At 36.6% G+C, this 17,683-nt stretch overlaps 3 protein-coding genes across 4 annotated transcripts; 1 reads left to right on the top strand and 2 right to left on the bottom strand.

Annotated features, from left to right (window-relative positions):
- The first annotated feature begins 1,695 nt into the window (after window positions 1-1,695).
- On the top strand, window positions 1,696-4,910 carry LOC111801335 (ankyrin repeat-containing protein At2g01680-like). The gene is made up of 3 exons (XM_023685296.1): window positions 1,696-2,337; window positions 3,218-3,627; window positions 3,805-4,910. The coding sequence occupies exons 1-3, from the start codon at window positions 2,025-2,027 to the stop codon at window positions 4,675-4,677; spliced, it is 1,596 nt and encodes a 531-aa protein (XP_023541064.1). The 5' UTR covers window positions 1,696-2,024; the 3' UTR covers window positions 4,678-4,910.
- Window positions 4,911-5,159: 249 nt separating this feature from the next.
- LOC111801343 (E3 ubiquitin protein ligase RIE1-like) lies at window positions 5,160-11,782 on the bottom strand. Of its 2 annotated transcripts, none has more exons than XM_023685307.1 (6): window positions 11,096-11,782; window positions 10,278-10,397; window positions 6,432-6,564; window positions 6,169-6,321; window positions 5,579-5,616; window positions 5,160-5,493 (listed from the first exon to the last, which is right to left on the bottom strand). In XM_023685307.1, exons 1-6 carry the CDS (start codon window positions 11,575-11,577, stop codon window positions 5,370-5,372), a joined length of 1,050 nt encoding a protein of 349 aa, XP_023541075.1. In that variant the 5' UTR covers window positions 11,578-11,782; the 3' UTR covers window positions 5,160-5,369. The 2 variants fall into 2 exon arrangements, with proteins under 2 accessions (XP_023541075.1, XP_023541082.1); XM_023685314.1 differs by having other exon boundaries at window positions 6,169-6,318; window positions 11,096-11,780.
- Window positions 11,783-13,368: 1,586 nt separating this feature from the next.
- Window positions 13,369-14,735, bottom strand: LOC111800917 (glucan endo-1,3-beta-glucosidase 6-like). The gene is made up of 3 exons (XM_023684874.1): window positions 14,390-14,735; window positions 13,490-13,679; window positions 13,369-13,392 (listed from the first exon to the last, which is right to left on the bottom strand). The coding sequence occupies exons 1-3, from the start codon at window positions 14,731-14,733 to the stop codon at window positions 13,369-13,371; spliced, it is 558 nt and encodes a 185-aa protein (XP_023540642.1). The 5' UTR covers window positions 14,734-14,735.
- Between the last annotated feature and the right edge of the window lie 2,948 nt (window positions 14,736-17,683).

Here is a 17,683-nt window from a genome sequence, read left to right as displayed (position 1 = left end):
TTGAAGAAATTTCGCGAGGCTGTTAGGTAAGGAAGACGAGATCTGTGAATCCAGATTCGACTGAATAATTGTTGGTACTGATCCATTAGCCAACTTTAAGGGACTGAATTCAAATGTACTTGAGTTTAAAGAGAACGCCGGCTAAGGCCAACCAAGTAAGTGGTCTTACCATCGACTCGATTGGAAGACTTGTTTTATGTATGATGATACGTGTCCATTAGCCCTTGCATGTGTCATTTATGATTTACATTATATGATGATGTGACTGTATTATACAATGATGAGATTATGATATATGATGATGTGACTAGATTATATGCTGATGTTATACGATGATGTTACATGATAACATTATATGATGATGATGCATGATAACATGACAAGGTAACAAATGAGATGATTTAATATGACAGTATTCTATATTAAGATAATGTGCATGTATTAAATGTCACGATGCATTAAGATGATGATTTTTTCAAGACACAATCCTAGTTAACGTTAATGATGATGAATTTATGAAGGTCAACGTAAACATGTTGTTACTTATAGTAATATGTGGATGGATGAGCCGATTGTGTCATAAAAATGATTTAAAAATGATTTAAACATATACATCATGTTACTTCCTCATTTTGGATGATGAGTACGGATACCTACACTACGATGATGATGATCATCATAGCTCGTATTATACTCGGGGGTATGCTAATCTCAAAACATTGCTACAAACAGTTAGCTCGACTACGATGGGTCCATGGGGGGTGCGAATTGCCTGGGAATCCACGCTCATGCGTGTGGATCGTGGGTAAGGAAGTACTACAAATCTAATTTGTCTGGAATGGAAGCCAACCCTATGATGGTTTTAACGATACGTCCTTAGATCATGAGTTGCATTTGTTTGCATTCCCTAATCTCAACACTAAGGTCACCTACTGAATATCTTTTAAAATACTCCAGTCGTATGCTACTTTTATTTCAGGTAAAGGTAAGACACCTTTGTACAGCTCACGACGACATCTCAAGTAGAGACCATAACACGTGCATATGATAGTGGTTTCGATATGGTATTTTAAGGACGTTTTTTTTTTCTAAACATGATGTTTTTAATGTTTATTTGCGAGTATATTCATANCATGGCTCGTATTGTACTCGGGGGTATGCTAACCTCAAAACATTGCTACAAACAGCTAGCTCGACTACGATGGGTCCATGGGGGGTGCGAATTGCCTGGGGATCCACGCTCATGCGTGTGGATCGTGGGTAAGGAAGTACTACACATCTAATTTGTCCGGAATGGAAGCCAACCCTATGATGGTTTTAACGATACGTCCTTAGATCATGAGTTACATTTGTTTGCATTCCCTAATCTCAATACTAAGGTCACCTACTGAATATCTTTTAAAATACTCATGTCGTATGATACTTTTATTTCAGGTAAAGGTAAGACACCTTTGTGCGGCTCACGACGACATCTCAAGTAGAGACCATAACACGTGCATATGATAGTGGTTTCGATATGGTATTTTAAAGACGTTTTTTTTTTCTTTCCAAACATGATGTTTTTAATGTTTATTTGCGAGTATATTCATAGGTTAGTAGAAATCTTTATAAATATTAAATTCTAATTTTTTGTTTTCATATTTAAAATCTATATAAAATCCTTTCTTCAAGATGAAGTAAAACAGATGATAATGCGGCGCAGGGGAAGAGAACGAAGAATAATTTGAACCGAGAGCCGACAGATTCTCAGCTGTCTCTCAGCTCAATCCATTGTAATGATCTCGTAAATGTTCCTTGGCGATGAGGACGAAATTCGCGGCAGCAAACAAACAAAACAGTCTCCCCCTCCACAATTTACCACTTCTTTACTGTGTGCATAATGGGTTGCTGTACTGATCATAGCTCCATTAAATTCTTCTCTCCCAATCGAATCGCTAGGGGGAAAAAGGGGAAGCGAAGTTAAGAACTCTCTACCCCAATTTTAGTTTTCGAGTTCTTGGTGGGTTCTGAAGATTAAGGGTTGGATGATGGAATCCAAGGCTCTGCGATTCATCACCCATCAATCGTTCTTCTCCGTCGTTCGATCTGGGGACCTCGAGGCCATCAAACGGGTTTTGGATAAGCTTGCCGGAGATGAACAGGCCGAGGGTTCTTGGATCACCGATCTGATGGCGATGCAGAACGATGCTGGGGAGACGGCTCTGTACATGGCGGCTGAGAATAATCTTGAGGAGGTTTTTAGCTATTTGCTTCAATTTTCGACTGTCCAGATCCTGAAGATTAGGTCCAAATCTGATTTGCACCCTTTTCATGTTGCTGCTAAGCGTGGCCATCTAGGTATTTTTGCTATCAAATTTTTGTTTCACTTTGACTTAATTTCTCTCTTCTTACTGTTTTGTTTCCAATTGGGTTTTGAGAAATTGGTTGATTTTTCGTCTTTCTGTGGATCTTGACTTGATGAATTCAGATAGTAATTTGCTATCACTGTTGCCAATCATTGACTGATGACTGCTCTGGGAAAGCTTTTTCTAATTTTAGTTTGAAGTGCTAAAAGTCATACATGGTTGAAGAGCTTCGAAGTTCGAACCATTCACCAGATTGAGAAACCATGTACTTCTGCTTTACTTGCTTTTTTAGTGAAATATGAATACAATTTCTTTAGAGAGCTAAATCCTAATATGGTCTCTGAAGCAGTCTAAGTATATTTAGAGCCTCAGACAACTGACATGGTACAAAACACAAGAACACAAGAACACAAGAACACAAGAACATGCCTAAAAAGGAATTTCAGGGATCAATTTTTTAGTTCCTTTTTGGTTGGTGCTTCTATTTTTCTGAAAAAGTTCTGCAGAACCGAAGTTACCATAATTTCTCCCTTCCCTTTTTAGACCATTATGAGTTTTGCTTCTCATTTGGGTTTTATTCAATTATCTGAGAAAAAGAAGTCTAAATTTCACCTTACTGCAATTTTTTCATTCGTTTAGCTTATTGATCTTTCATGATCTTGCTTTAGTTCTGAGTGTTTATTGTGATTGAATTCAGGATGATCTGAAAGGTTAAGGATTTAGGCTATGTTCTTCCTCTTTTGTTGATTATTAGAGATAGTCATGTAGGCTCATTTTGTTGATTAATTGTCCATCAAAAGTCGAAAAGGTTTACCTCCTACTGATATATCTTGCTTTAAATATCTGGGGAGTTAAACGTTCACTTGTTTCAGGTATTGTAAAAGAGCTTTTGGGCATTTGGCCAGAGCTTTGCCGGTCATGTGACTCCTCAAATACAAGCCCTCTCTATTCAGCTGCTGTACAGGACCATTTGGAAGTAGTTAATGCTATCTTAGATGCCGATGTCGGTACAGTGAGAATCGTAAGAAAGAATGGAAAGACAGCTCTGCATAATGTAGCTAGGTACGGTCTCCTTCGAATTGTTAAAACGCTTATTGATCGTGATCCTGGAATAGTTGCAATTAAGGATAAGAAGTCCCAGACTGCACTTCACATGGCTGTGAAAGGTCAGAGCACTGCAGCAGTCGAGGAGCTATTGCACGGCGATGCGTCTATATTGAACGAACGAGACAGGATGGGAAATACTGCCTTGCATATAGCAACTAGAAAGTGTCGGTCAGAGGTATAACATAAGTAGCTCTGAAATTAGATTGATATATTAGAAGTAGCTTACATAGAGCCTTCACAACACAGTTAATTTATCTATTTATTGTGAATCCCTTGTGTGATTCAATTTACTGCTGAAACCATGAGTTGTTTTGTTGCTGATTCATGCCTGCCTTCGTTTGTTGTTTTTCAGATTGTAAGCCTTTTGCTGAGCTTTACATCGCTCGATGTTAATGCGATCAATAGTCAACACGAAACCGCTATGGACTTGGCTGACAAACTGCAATACAGTGAGTTTTCACTGGAGATTAAAGAAGCATTGGCTGAAGCTGGTGCCAAATATGCTAGGCATGTTGGCCAAGTTGATGAAGCAATGGAGCTCAAACGGACAGTCAGTGACATAAAGCACGAGGTTCACTCGCAACTTATCCAAAACGAAAAGACACGTCGGAGAGTTTCTGGCATTGTCAAAGAACTTAAGAAGCTCCACAGAGAGGCTGTTCAGAATACCACAAATTCCATCACAGTTGTGGCTGTTCTTTTTGCATCCATTGCATTCCTGGCCATCTTCAACTTGCCGGGTCAGTATATACAGAAAGGAAAAGACGTCGGGAAGGCGAATATAGCCGATAATATGGGATTCCAAGTATTTTGCCTTCTGAACACTATATCTCTGTTCATATCTTTAGCTGTTGTTGTGGTTCAAATTACATTGGTAGCATGGGACACAACGGCTCAAAAGCAGGTTGTATCAGTTGTAAACAAGCTAATGTGGGCTGCTTGTGCTTGCACCTCTGGGGCTTTCATATCGATTGCTTATGTTGTCGTAGGGCATGAAACATGGATGGCTCTCGCCATCACTCTTGTCGGAGTTCCAATTCTTGTTGCAACTCTTGCAAGCATGTGCTACCTGGTTTTTCGACAACATTTTGGAATCTTTTGCAGTGACTCTCAAAGACGAATCAGACGGGCAAGTGGAGGCAAGTCATTCTCGTGGCCTCACTCGGTTAACATATCTGATGACGATGACTATAACTCTGACCTCGAGAAGATATATGCCTTGTAGAACCCTTTCGGCAGTTTCGAGCCCGGAATGACGGTTTTCCTGGACATAGTTATATAAATATATGATAATGTAGATCAGGAGGGCGACGTCCTCGTGCTCGGTAGGACTCGTTTTGTGATAGAAGAGTAAATTTGATTGTATATTCTGTATTTATTAGGAAAGCGCAGGAGTTGGAACACTTGGTTCAGTGTATTTTCATCCTTACCTTTGAATTTTCTTCGCTTTCTTTTAAATCTTCTACTAAAACATCAATTCACTGAAATATTTCAAAAACATCAGAAACTCTTAACCTTTTTTTTTAATAACATGTAAATTATTACGAATTAAAATGCATAAAGACCTGAAATTTCAATGTGTGAACTACCTTTTATAATTCAAGGTGTCGATTCTAATATTCAAAGTCTATGAAGCTCAATGCATAATAGGGAATCAATTGAAAAGGGTACCCAGATGTTAGGCTTGATCATATATTCAGCCAATAATAAATGGGAAGAGAATGATAGAAGTTGAATCATAAATTTTAAACTCATAATCTGAACACATTGACTAAAAAGATATTCATAATTGTTGCTACAGATCACATCAGTTGACTGATTACATACAACAGAGATCAACCAGGATGAACTGATCTATATGTAGATACAAGGATGGCAAACATACCAGGAACTCGTTGCATCGTTTCATCTACAGCGTTACACGGGTTCACAGTTTTTTAATATGTTATACTTGCACAGAGGGCAGGTTGCATTCATCTTCAGCCATTTTGTGCTACACGCGTAATGAAAATGGTGATTACAGGGAAGAGCATGAAGCTCGNAGAGGGCAGGTTGCATTCATCTTCAGCCATTTTGTGCTACACGAGTAATGAAAATGGTGATTACAGGGAAGAGCATGAAGCTCGACTCCGTCCTCGTATGAACTAAGACATATACAACACTCCTGAAAGGAAGAGCACAAAGATTATGCATAAACATTGAGTTTTTAGATGAAATTGGTTCAAGAAAGAAGAGAAAGATCATGATGGTTATCTAATTGAATACTTCCTAGTAACAACCCAAGCCCGCCNAGTTTTTAGATGAAATTGGTTCAAGAAAGAAGAGAAAGATCATAATGGTTATCTAATTGAATACTTCCTAGTAACAACCCAAGCCCGCCGCTTGCAGATATTTCTTCTTTGGACTTTTCCTTCTAGGCTTCCCCTCAAGGTTTTTTAAAACGTGTTTACTAGGGAGAGGTTTCCATACCCTTACGAGGAATGCTTCGTTCCCCTTTCCAACTAATGTGGGATCTCATACTTTCTTGCGTTAAATTATAAATTCAGTCCCTACTCTGTTCCCAAACTGTAGTGACCTTTAGATTTCCTTCTACCTACCGTACACACATTATCTATTTAGTTCTATCTCTATATGTACACATTAGATGTATGATACGGAAGAAGTGTGACTAACAGGAACACAAACTTATAAAGAACGATAAAACAATTAACTTTACCGCATCCTCTCGTAATAGAACATGTTCAGTCGTCAAGTATCGGCTGCTTGTTTCTATTGGAACCATCAACCCGTCCCCGGGAGAAGGATTGTTGGATACTTGATATCTATACTTAGAAAGAGTACTTAAATCTGCCTCAGTTGCACCTTCCTGCTGAGATTCATGTGAAGGGAAAAAGGAAAGAAAGAAGTTAGCAGGTTTCATGTGCCTTCATTCTGCCTAACATCTCTTTAGCAACCATGAAAACCGGGATTTCCTCTTACCTGGCCTGCAACAGCATAAAGAATAGCTATAATGCAAGGCAAGCAGCAACAGAGAGCTATTCCAATCAAACATGCCAAAACAACACAAAAGATGGCAAAGAACACATCAAATGCCAGAAATACGACAGCCAGCCTGCAAGAACTCAGAATTAGAAACCATGAAAGTCTTTAATTTGAATTTGGAACAGATAAATGATATACAAAAATCTGCATGCCCCCTCCCAACCAAATAATACTAATAAAAGCACTTCAAATTTGATTGGATCCCTTCTGTTTTTTAAAAAGAACCAGGATATGAAGGTTCCAAATCCTTGTATTATGCTCATCATCTACATCTACCCCGATGAAAAGAAGTTCTATTAAAAGATTCGGTTTAAAACTTACATACTAGCTCTAACAACCAGTCGACGGCTAGTTGGACTAAAGCTAATAATTACTTGTAAGAGCCTAATAACAAGCTNAGGTTCCAAATCCTTGTATTATGCTCATCATCTACATCTACCCTGATGAAAAGAAGTTCTATTAAAAGATTCGGTTTAACACTTACATACTAGCTCTAACAACCAGTCGACGGCTAGTTGGACTAAAGCTAATAATTACTTGTAAGAGCCTAATAACAAGCTTGAAACAAATCAAGAGTAACGGCTACCAAAGCCTAATCTGAAAAACAGAACAAAATGAAGGAACATAGCAATCCAACATAAAAAACACAGGGTTTTCCCATGATTATTCCAACAAGTAGCTGCCCTACATCATTAAGTTTTATCCAGAGGTTACCATCAAACACTCCAAGCTTGAATCACCAGATTCATGACTGGGGTAGTTCCTTCATTTTAAAACAGGGGAAGAAAAAAAAAAAACCCGGAACTTCCTTTATGCTCATTACAGGGGTTTTTTTTAGAAAGAAACAATTTCAATGTTAAATGAAATAAAGGAAGCTTATAAAAACTCCAAACATCAATAGATGATTACAAAAACGTTCTCCAATGGGAAATTGAAGTTGAAATCCTATAGTCACAAAAAGGGTGTTTATTCTTGCAAAAATACAAAGAATGAAAACGAATCAAATCCAAGAAACTACCAAAAGATGAGAAAGAGAACCTAAAGATTCTCCCATTTCTTTCACACCATTATATACCAAAAGAAAACTCGATTAATAGCAAGCCAAACAATCTTTTTGACAACATGAAAAGGATGTCCCACGAAAACCAAATCCAAGAGCTCTGAATGGTGTTTGGTAAGCCCATGGACCATCCAAAAGCATCAAGCAAAGTTGCACAAAATTGTGAAGAAAAAAGGCAATGAACGAATGGATGACAAGAAAATTCTGAACTGGAACAACACATAACATAATAGGATGTTGTGATAAGACAAAATGAAGCATCCTCCTTTGTAAACGATCAGCTTTATTGATAGTACCATGACTAAGCTCCCATAGGAAAATTTTAATTTTCTTAGGATAAACATCTATCCAAACCACCGAGTAAAGGTGGTTCGATTTAGGGCTAATGTCATGCACTAGATCACTCATGATAGACTTTACAGTGACAATTTTTGAAGAGGTAAGTGGCCAAACCCAAGAATCATTAACAGGTTGTAAGGTAATGACCAATAGACGATTGGAGAGATAAGCCAATTCAATAACCTCCGAATCAGTAGGATTGCGTTGAAGCCCCAAATCCCAAGCGGCATTTGAACTATTCCATAATTGAGCTACTGTAGCATGAGGCCTATTTGTTAACCAAAAAAGTTTAGGAAAAGCCATAGCAATCTTCCAACAAATTAGCCAAGAATCATGCCAAAAAGCAGTGTGAATACCATTTCCAATACATCTCTGGACGCGATTGCCAATAAGGTCAAAAGTAGAAGAAATAGCACACCACGGTTATTTAAAACAATCCCTCATAACAGCCTTAGGTCACAAACCAATATCCTTTGATTGATAGAATTTACCAACAATGATATAGTGACAAAGTGAATCTTTTTCATCCAGAAACCTCCAAATCCATTTCCATAATGGAGACAAATTTTGAACCTGAAAAATGACCAATACCTAACTTCCTTGAAAGTTGAGGGAGCAGTCTCTTCTCCTAATTAATGTTATGCATTCCACCATCTCCTCTAGAACCTTCCCAAAAAAAGCCTCTAAGCAGCTTGTCCAGAGTTTTAGCAACCTTAGATGGTAATTTGAATAAAGAAGGGTAATAAGTAGGCACATTAGAAAGAGTGGCATGAATAAGGGTATGGAGACCACCTTTCGAAATGAAGGCATATTTCCAACTATGTAACTTATGATGAATTTTTTCAAATACAGGCTGCCAAAAAAGGAAAGTCTTCGCATTACCACCCAACGGAACACCAAGATAAGTAGAAGGAGAAGACCCATGTCTACATCCAAACATTGTCGTCAACCAATCCAATTCAATCATTTCGATGAACCCTCAAAATTTTACATTTTCGAAACAAAAACCAAGAATTATAGAGTATCATCATCTTAAAGTTGTTAATCGAACAAGAGATTTACCAACCAAATAAGTCAAAATTCTTCCCGAACCAGCATCATGTGATGACATGTGACCGAGACAATCAGAAACCAAAATGAAAAGAAAGGAGAAAGAGGATCCTATTGTCTAATACCCCATGTCAGAATGATTTTACCTTTAAGTAGCCCATTAATAATAATAAAAAACCTGACAATAGAGATACAACCGTTTCCTCCATCTGTGCCCAAAACCTTTTGCCAGTAAAATCACATCCAGAAAATCCCAATCTACTTTATCAAAAGCTTTCTCCAAATCTAGTTTAAGGACAACACCTTCCTTATGAGATAAATTCCAAACATCAATTACTTCATTTGCAATCAGATAAGCATACAGAATTGGTCTATTTGCTGCCAAAGCCATTTGANTTGCAATCAGATAAGCATACAGAATTGGTCTATTTGCCGCCAAAGCCATTTGATTTTCAGCAACGGAAGAAGGAAGGACATGTTTGCTCATTACCGATTCCATGTCAGAAATTTTATTAGCTTATTTATTAGATTGATGGCTCNGATTTTCAGCAACGGAAGAAGGAAGGACATGTTTGCTCATTACTGATTCCATGTCAGAAATTTTATTAGCTTATTAATTAAAAGAGCTTTTGAGGGAGGGACTAACTAAAAGTATAATTAACAATTAGGGGAACTATTATTACATTTTATAACATAACCAAATGAAAACAATAGTCAAGACTACGGGATAAGAAGTGCTATCCCCCCAAAGGAAGAGTGGAATTCATTGGCCACTTCAAAATTGTAAAAATCACATAAAAGCTAGTTAGTTAAAGGGTGCAAGCTGAAACTTAAAAAGCCATTGACACTATCTGAAAATGAGTCAGTAATGTCGACCTGAACAATACTTATTAGGCATTTTGAATTGCTAAAGTGAAAAGCTGAAAATTAGTCTGAGAAGGTTGACTTGAATAAATTTCATCAGTCCTTATGGGCCAAAAATCAACCTGCTTACCACCCCCAGGTTAATTTTGAAGGAATTTAAGACATTTGAGAATGAAGGAAACTGAACATCAAATGCCATCTAGAAAATGATTCATGAAATGACTAGAATAATCAGAGCTTCAATGATGGAGGGGGAAGAACAGGAAAATGTTGACAGATTTCCTTCAATGTGAAACACATTACAAGCAATCAAAAGAAAAAAAAAATACATTTTTCCTTTATAATAAAAACATAAGAAGGATATGCAGCCAGCACCACGACGGTTCAAAATCATACNAAAAACATTTTTCCTTTATAATACAAACATAAGAAGGATATGCAGCCAGCACCACGACGGTTCAAAATCATACCAGTATAAAGATGGAGCATTCTGCAGGAGGAGGTTACCACCAGCCATGACCCAATAAAAGCCAAGCAACCACCAAAGTAACGATACCAAGGTGTTCACGGTCTCACATCTTCTGGCAACACTGCACATCCATACCACCAAGTCAATGACATGCTACCAACTTAAAAATCATCAAATCAGTAATTTATAACTGAAGCAAGATACGATAACAAATTCAATTGAAGATGGGACCATAAATAGGTGTTGGAAAGAATTGAAGGTGAAAGTAAAACAGAAAATTGCAGAAAGGGTCTAATTCAATTTTTAGTTATGGAAAGGGAAGAAGATAATTAATGCTATATTTGTGAACTAATCAAAGTATGTAATGGATTTTTCTTAATCTAAAGAAAAAGGGATTTGGTTGATTTCTCGTTACCCTTCTTCCTTTGCTCGATCTAATGAAAATTTCTCCAGTCTCTTATCCTATCTATATATAACCCCTGCACTATCTTTTCTGAATTCATAAATCACTGTACTTTATCCTTGAATTTAACTGTTCTGTTCATATTAATAGAAAAGCACGCAGAAGCGGCAAATATTTATGATTCCAAAAAGAATGCAGGGTTAAACATTTAAGAAGCCAGAAATGAACACAAAATTGCCTGGTCATCCATACAATGAACACAAAATTAAAGTCAGAAAAGCCATTTTGATAAGCAAATGAAAAAATTCTATCAAATAGAGGTCAAACCCATATCGAATTTCAGCAAATAGAACCAAAGTTCGGACTCAAGACCATCACAACTTGATCTTAGCAGAGAGGACTGAAATTTTACTCACCCGGACAGACTCCTCGGGCTACCATCTTCGTCATTGCTTTCATTAGAAAAATATCCGTCAATATCAGGTTGCGGGTGTTGCGGCGTCTCCATATCCATAGCCCTCCTCGCATTCCTCCTTCTAAACTCTAACCACACAAGCACAGAGTGCACCAAACACTGAGCCACATAAACTAAAATCCAAAGCCGAATTGGCGTATTGGGTTTTTCATCGACCGAGTGAATAAGCACACCCAACGAAACGAAAACGAAAGCCAAATTCCACGCAATGTCAACCGCCACAACCGGCTTGGAGTAGCCCCAATCGATGCGGCGCTCTTCAAGTTCACGTGCCGCCGTCTCTCGTACTACCATAGAAGTTCCACGGCGGCCAGTGGCACGGCCCAAGAGAACGGCGAGGGGGCCGATGGGGGAAGTAGAGCCGTCAGTGTTGGAAGGCTGACGGGAGCGTAAGAAAGGAGTCTGTTGAGCGGAGGCCGCCATGGAAGGAGGAAAGGACGGGGAAGAGATGGTCGCCGGCGAAAAGGGAAAAGTCGTCGGGGTTAGGGATTTGGTTGATTAAATTAGCGTCATGGATTGAGAAGGAGAAGCTCCTGGTGCTGGTCCGTCGATGATGGAAGTGATGGAAATTTCATCATCCATGGGCAGATGTCGTCCATGCTCGAAGGTAATTTTCAGATGACTTCACATCAAAAATATTTATTAAAAAATAAATTCTTTCAACTTCACCATAAATTTTTATAAAGCAAACATTAATGGTTGTAAATTCTAGTTTTAAAAATCATGGAAAGTAAATAATTAAAATTATAAAATTGAAAAATATAGAGATTAAAATAAAACGAGGTTAATTTTATGTTACATATATTTGTATATAATTACTGCATTTTGGTGAATAATCCAAAATATTTTCATGAACAACCAAATATTAATTATTCAAAAAAAAATTGCAAATGTGTTCAAATATTTTATTTAATTAATAAAATATTACTCTCTAATTTCATAATAAAAGTTAGAATATAGTTTTTATTACATTAACTAAATAATTAATACATAAGTTATCTATTATTTATTACCAATTTCATATTTACTAGCAAAATACGCCTTTAATTAACTCAAGTTCTACAATTACAATTAAAATATAAATCCGACATTCACATTGGTTCAACAAGTTTAAACTTATAAACTTTTGTACGGCTAATTAGAAATTAGAAGTTAACATAGGTCTAATAATTGAGAAACTTTACCAAAATCGAGGTTTTTATAGGATGAAATTTAAAATACCTGTAGACGCAATTATTAGGGGTGCGCTCTACCACTGAACTAATAGTTCGTCGTGCGGGCCTTCCACTGGGGCGAACTTAAACTTGTGCTCGAGAGATAACTGTCTATATACTGATAAGGGATGTATGGATTCTCGAGAAGAGAGGAGCCGAGGTGGTCCCCTCGGACCGCTTGAATCCCACGAGTGAATAAAAAGTTGGATCTACATTAGATCTCACGTGAATCAATCCATTTATACTCACGAGGAGAAGTTCGGTAGAAATTAATATTTTAGTACCATTTGTTATAAATTATGTTTTAAAATCTCAAAATATTATTTGTAAAATTCAAAATTAAACAAAAAATTGTTTATGATGAGTGAGCACGATGGCCGAGAAACATTTTATGTGCAATCACAAATTGTTACTCAACTAATTTACTTAATTCCTAAGAAATATTTTAAAATTTTCAATAGCTCACAATAACGTGATATAAATATAATTAAAATTCTATAAAACATTTTTATAGGGGTTAGATTAAATTTTTTTTATATAGATTATAGATCATTGTACCGAAAACTTACTTATTTCGTTTGAGTTTATCTTAATCATGACAATTTTACTTCTTGTTCATATAGTTCAACTCATTTGAGTTTGTATTCGTCACATAGACTTATTTATTTATGGTTGAGATAATTAGCTCATCTAAACTCATCTTAATCATGAGTGATCCTATTGATTTAGATACCTTAGCTCATCTAAGCTTGGCTTAATCATGAAGTTCAGATAATCCAAGTATGCAATGTTGTATGCAAGCAAGACATGTTCTAACTTTTGTATGTATACGGATCCTATCAATCTAGACAATTTATTATTAGAGATGAATTGATCTTCCTGGTAGTCTCGATATAATACAATAATCATAATTGTGAAGGAGCAACTCTCGTGCTAGCCAACTACTTGGTCCCTTGTCAATTTAGACAAGTTTACGGGGGCGAGGATGGTTAGAGATCCTCTATCCGTTCACATGCATAATAACCTAATAAAATAGCAATGCATATCATATGGATTAAAGGGGGTGAGCGGTATCTATCAATTATTCGAAAAAAGGATAAATTTTGGTCCTTTATTAAAACCAATGGCTTGAGAACAAATGTTGATGTGGTCTCATAAACGTCGGCGTTTAATGGGACTGTGACTTTCACTTGTCGACCCAAACCGGCTTTTATTAGGGCGGCTTGTACGTTTTGCATAGCTGGGAACGTGGTTTGAAGAAATGAACCGTTGTAGGCGTTTAGGAAAGGTTCATTACCCACTGCCACATACCTACGCAATCGAACCCATATGCAAATTTAGTTCCTGACACCCTAATATTTGTTGGATGAAAGTCCCACGTGAACTAATTTAAGGAATGATCATGCGCTTATAATCAAATAATACTATTTCCATTGGCATGAGGCATTTTGAGGAAGCCCAACTCAAAGTCATGATGCTTAAAGTGGACAATATGATACAATTGTAGAGATCCGTGATTCCTAACACAGTATTGTAGTGAGGCCTTTTGAGGAAGCCGCCGTGAGAGCTTATGCTCATAGTGGACAATGTGATACCATTGTAGAGATCCGTGATTTCTAACATGGTATCAGAGTCATTATATAGAATACTATCTCCATGTTGAGGAAGCCCAACTCAAAGCCAAGAGAGCTTATGTTCAAAGTAGACAATATGATACCATTGTGGAGATCGATGATTTCTAACATGACATTAGAATCCTCAAATGTCGAACAAAGTGTTGTGAGCCTCGAAGGCATAGTCAAAAAGTGACTNCAAAAAAAAAAAAAAAAAAAGAGTCGAGCCTCGATTAAGGGGACATACTTTGTTCAAGGAGAGGTGTTGGATGAAAGTTGCACATCGGCTAATTTAAAAAATGATCATGAGTTTATATTCAAGGAATACTATCTCCATTGTCACAAGGCATTCTAACAATATCAACATTAACCGAAATAATATCACAAGGTACTAATTAAAGCCATTACCTGATATCTGTACCAAAATTTGAAACGAAGTAAGACACGTTTTTGGCGACCCATTCCTCAGCAACTCGGACAGTACTTGAAAGCGGTGCCAAAAATTCATTAGGGATTCCAAGCATAACTTGAAGACCAGAATTTCCCAAAGCTTGAAGGGCTCCAGGATCAGCTTCAAATAGCTTCACTTTATTGAACCCATTATCCTTAATCAACTTGACAACAATATCTGGTGGGAGTGGATGGCTGGAGCGGGTTCCCCAATTACACGCAAACCCTAAAGCACCCTTTACAAGACCTTCATGGCCCAAACAAGAAACAATTAGCAAAAACAATAGGCATGGGTGTCCCATTTTGTGTGTTGAGTTTGCATCTTTGGAGATGGCATTTTAAATGTAATGACCAAAATTCTAAAAGTTAAGAGAAGACGAGGCCTTTTGGGCAAGGAAAGGCAAGGAATTGCATGGAGATTCGAAAAGGAATTGGGTTCCTTGAAAACATTTACACGTATTGCCAACCCATGATTCTTCTTCCAATAAATGTTTGTTTTGATTGAATGTTTGGAGGCATTTTATACGACGGGGGACAGAAAATAATAATGGTTGTCAAGAAAGGAATCTCCTCTCTACCCACCTCATATATATTTCTCTCCTCCATCCAAAAATCTCTATGTTCTTGGGTTCTATGGGTTGAGCTTACAAAAATTTTAAAAATCTATATGATATTCAACTTGTATTTTATATCCAATAATTATTAATAATACTCGTAATTCCACTTTCAAATTTTTTAATAATACCTTTAAATTCTAAAAAATGTTAAAATTAGCTCTTTTTAGACTAAAATGGAGTTGTTTCCTCCAATTATTAACTATTTTCAACTCAATTAATAAAATTTATTTAATGAATTTTTAATAGTTTTGTACTAGTAAAAAGTGTTAGATGAACACGACTCTCGTATGATATTGTCTACTTTGAACATAAGATCTCATGACTTTGCTTTGGGTGGTGTCAAAGCAAGGGGTAGAGCCCGCGTCGACCTTTTATCTAATAAATACATCTCTTCCGAAAGTCGGGGTTTGTTGCACGTATTAACTCTAGAATTACTATGGTTATTCGAGTAGCAAATTACTATGGTTATCCGAGTAGTAAATACCATCGGCTAATTTAGGGAATGATCATGAGTTTATAATCAAGGAATACTATCTTCATTGATATAAGGTCTTTTAGAAAAGCCAAAATCAAAGTCATGAAAGCTTATACTCAAAGTAGATAATATCATACGATTGTGGAGAGTCGTGTTCATCTAATACTTTTTACTACTACAAAAATATTAAAAATTCATTAAATAAAATTTATTAATTGAGATAAAAATAGTAAATGAATTAAAAAGTGTTGCGAAACAACTAATGTAATAAAACAATACTGGATAGTTTAAAAAAAATATATTTTCTGTTTCGAAAACTCCCCGCCCAAATCAACTGCGCGATTGACCAAATTACCCCTATGTATTTTTCATATTCCCCTGTATTAACTTTTAATCTTCAATCTTTTTGTTTTAAAAAATTATATAGAAAATGATTTATTATTATTTTTTCAAATTATAAATTTAAGTTTTTGAGTAATAGATGTAAGACATATTTAATAATTTTAAAATTAAGGAATAAACCAAATTAATTTTGTACTAAACAATTTATTAAAAGGAATTTAATTAACTACTATTAAAATTTTAACTAAATAAATTTTAAGTTCAACATTTCGTAAACAGATTTCAAGTTACATCTTATGAAAATTGCATTGGACGACTATTGGTGTGACATTGTTCGAAACTTTATATTGAAAAAATGAAGGCCCTTATGTGTTGAGATGAGGTAGACAAACTTGAATTGTTAGGACTAGAGTTAGTCTAACCCACCAATTAGGCCATGTAAAAGATCAAAATAAGATGCACACAACACAAAGTAGATAGAAGATTTACGTGGACATGAGAAGTAGAAACTTGGAGTTTGAGATACGCAGCAAGGTATTTTTGAGGGTGTCCCCAGTAAAAGGTGTCCTCATGTTAGGACGTATCCATGCATTGCAAATACCTGATAGTCTCAATGAACGTTATAGATTACTCACCTCTTCAGATAGATGAGGACCCGAGTTATTCCAAGCTTAAGATACTTTCGGGGATGAAAGTTCCTTTTAGATATGTATGATGTAACAATCATAAATTGAAAAAAGAAAAAATAGTTTTTCCGGCCTCGATTAGGTTGAGAAAGTTAGGAGTTGGACTCCAATATAAAAGGAATATCCCTTGGTTTATAGAGTCACAACAATTGATTCGTTTGGTTGTTTGAAGCCGGTCGAAAAATACCTTTTCTAACCGCTCCAACTCGATTTCTTGGCTGATCCTACTTTGGTTTGATATGCTCGAACTCTTTACTACTATTTTCAACTCTTCGAAAGCCGTTTTTTATACTTTCAAAGGCACTTAAGATTAGTGTGGCTACTGTTTAGCCAATTTAAATTATTTTATGCAAACTAGGTGAGCCAATTCCAAGAGTTGAAATTTTAAGTTATGACTTTGGGACTCCTTAGGTAGATTTAAATTTTAAGGAGTAGCTTTAAGCTATCGTTAAGGAAGTGTCTTTACTGTTGTCTTGGTTGGCCTTGTTTGTTGTATAAAAGACGCGTCCCTGTAAACCCTGCATGTGTCATATTTTAAATTTTTTTGACATGAGCTAAGTTATATTTATGTTATGATATATGTTAGATCATGGTACAAGTTATGTTTCATTATAAGTTATACTACGATATGGTTATGCTATGCCATGAAGCTATGTTGTATTAGCGACGATGTATGCTATAATTTGAATTATGCTATGGTTTAAAACGATATTGTGATGATATTATGATGTGAATATCATGTGATGCATGAACCTCCATATATTATGTCATGTGTCTCGATCATACTTTTTCAACCGTACGACATCGTGATCTTAACAAACTGACGACTAGCCTTGACAGGAACCCAAGCCTCATATTCACTTTCCGCCCAACTTTGTTGCTTGGTGGGACCTTAAGCAAGGTTTGTCTTTGACAATCAAACATTACTTATGCGGAATCCAAGCTTGTTCGGCCACACACGCCGCCCGCGCGTGCATGCTCAATAATCTGCGAGACAACCGACTTGTCTCCACACTTGGTCAAGTCATTCAACTCGACCTTGCTTCTACTTGGAGCCAAGGTCTCTCATGTACAACGTCGCACTCATCATCTCATCTTGGTTCCTAATTAACATGGCTCATATGTCTTGACG

Source organism: Cucurbita pepo, chromosome LG01, assembly GCF_002806865.2.
Source record: "Cucurbita pepo subsp. pepo cultivar mu-cu-16 chromosome LG01, ASM280686v2, whole genome shotgun sequence".
In the NCBI taxonomy this organism is placed as follows: domain Eukaryota; kingdom Viridiplantae; phylum Streptophyta; class Magnoliopsida; order Cucurbitales; family Cucurbitaceae; genus Cucurbita; species Cucurbita pepo.
This window is presented reverse-complemented; position numbering and strand designations above follow the sequence as displayed.

What these genes read in the sequence shown, in the direction of transcription:
- LOC111801335 (XM_023685296.1), top strand. Translation starts at nt 2,025, where the DNA reads ATGATGGAATCCAAGGCTCTGCGATTCATCACCCATCAATCGTTCTTC. An exon ending in TGCTAAGCGTGGCCATCTAG is followed by an intron (nt 2,338 to 3,217) that starts GTATTTTTGCTA and finishes CACTTGTTTCAG; the next exon opens with GTATTGTAAAAGAGCTTTTG. An exon ending in CTAGAAAGTGTCGGTCAGAG is followed by an intron (nt 3,628 to 3,804) that starts GTATAACATAAG and finishes GTTGTTTTTCAG; the next exon opens with ATTGTAAGCCTTTTGCTGAG.
- LOC111801343 (XM_023685307.1), bottom strand. Translation starts at nt 11,577, where the DNA reads ATGGCGGCCTCCGCTCAACAGACTCCTTTCTTACGCTCCCGTCAGCCT. An exon ending in AGCCCGAGGAGTCTGTCCGG is followed by an intron (nt 10,398 to 11,095) that starts GTGAGTAAAATT and finishes ATGGATGTGCAG; the next exon opens with TGTTGCCAGAAGATGTGAGA. An exon ending in TTTATGCTGTTGCAGGCCAG is followed by an intron (nt 6,322 to 6,431) that starts GTAAGAGGAAAT and finishes CATGAATCTCAG; the next exon opens with CAGGAAGGTGCAACTGAGGC.
- LOC111800917 (XM_023684874.1), bottom strand. Translation starts at nt 14,733, where the DNA reads ATGGGACACCCATGCCTATTGTTTTTGCTAATTGTTTCTTGTTTGGGC. An exon ending in AATTTTGGTACAGATATCAG is followed by an intron (nt 13,680 to 14,389) that starts GTAATGGCTTTA and finishes TCGATTGCGTAG; the next exon opens with GTATGTGGCAGTGGGTAATG. An exon ending in CATTTGTTCTCAAGCCATTG is followed by an intron (nt 13,393 to 13,489) that starts GTTTTAATAAAG and finishes CTATTTTATTAG; the next exon opens with GTTATTATGCATGTGAACGG.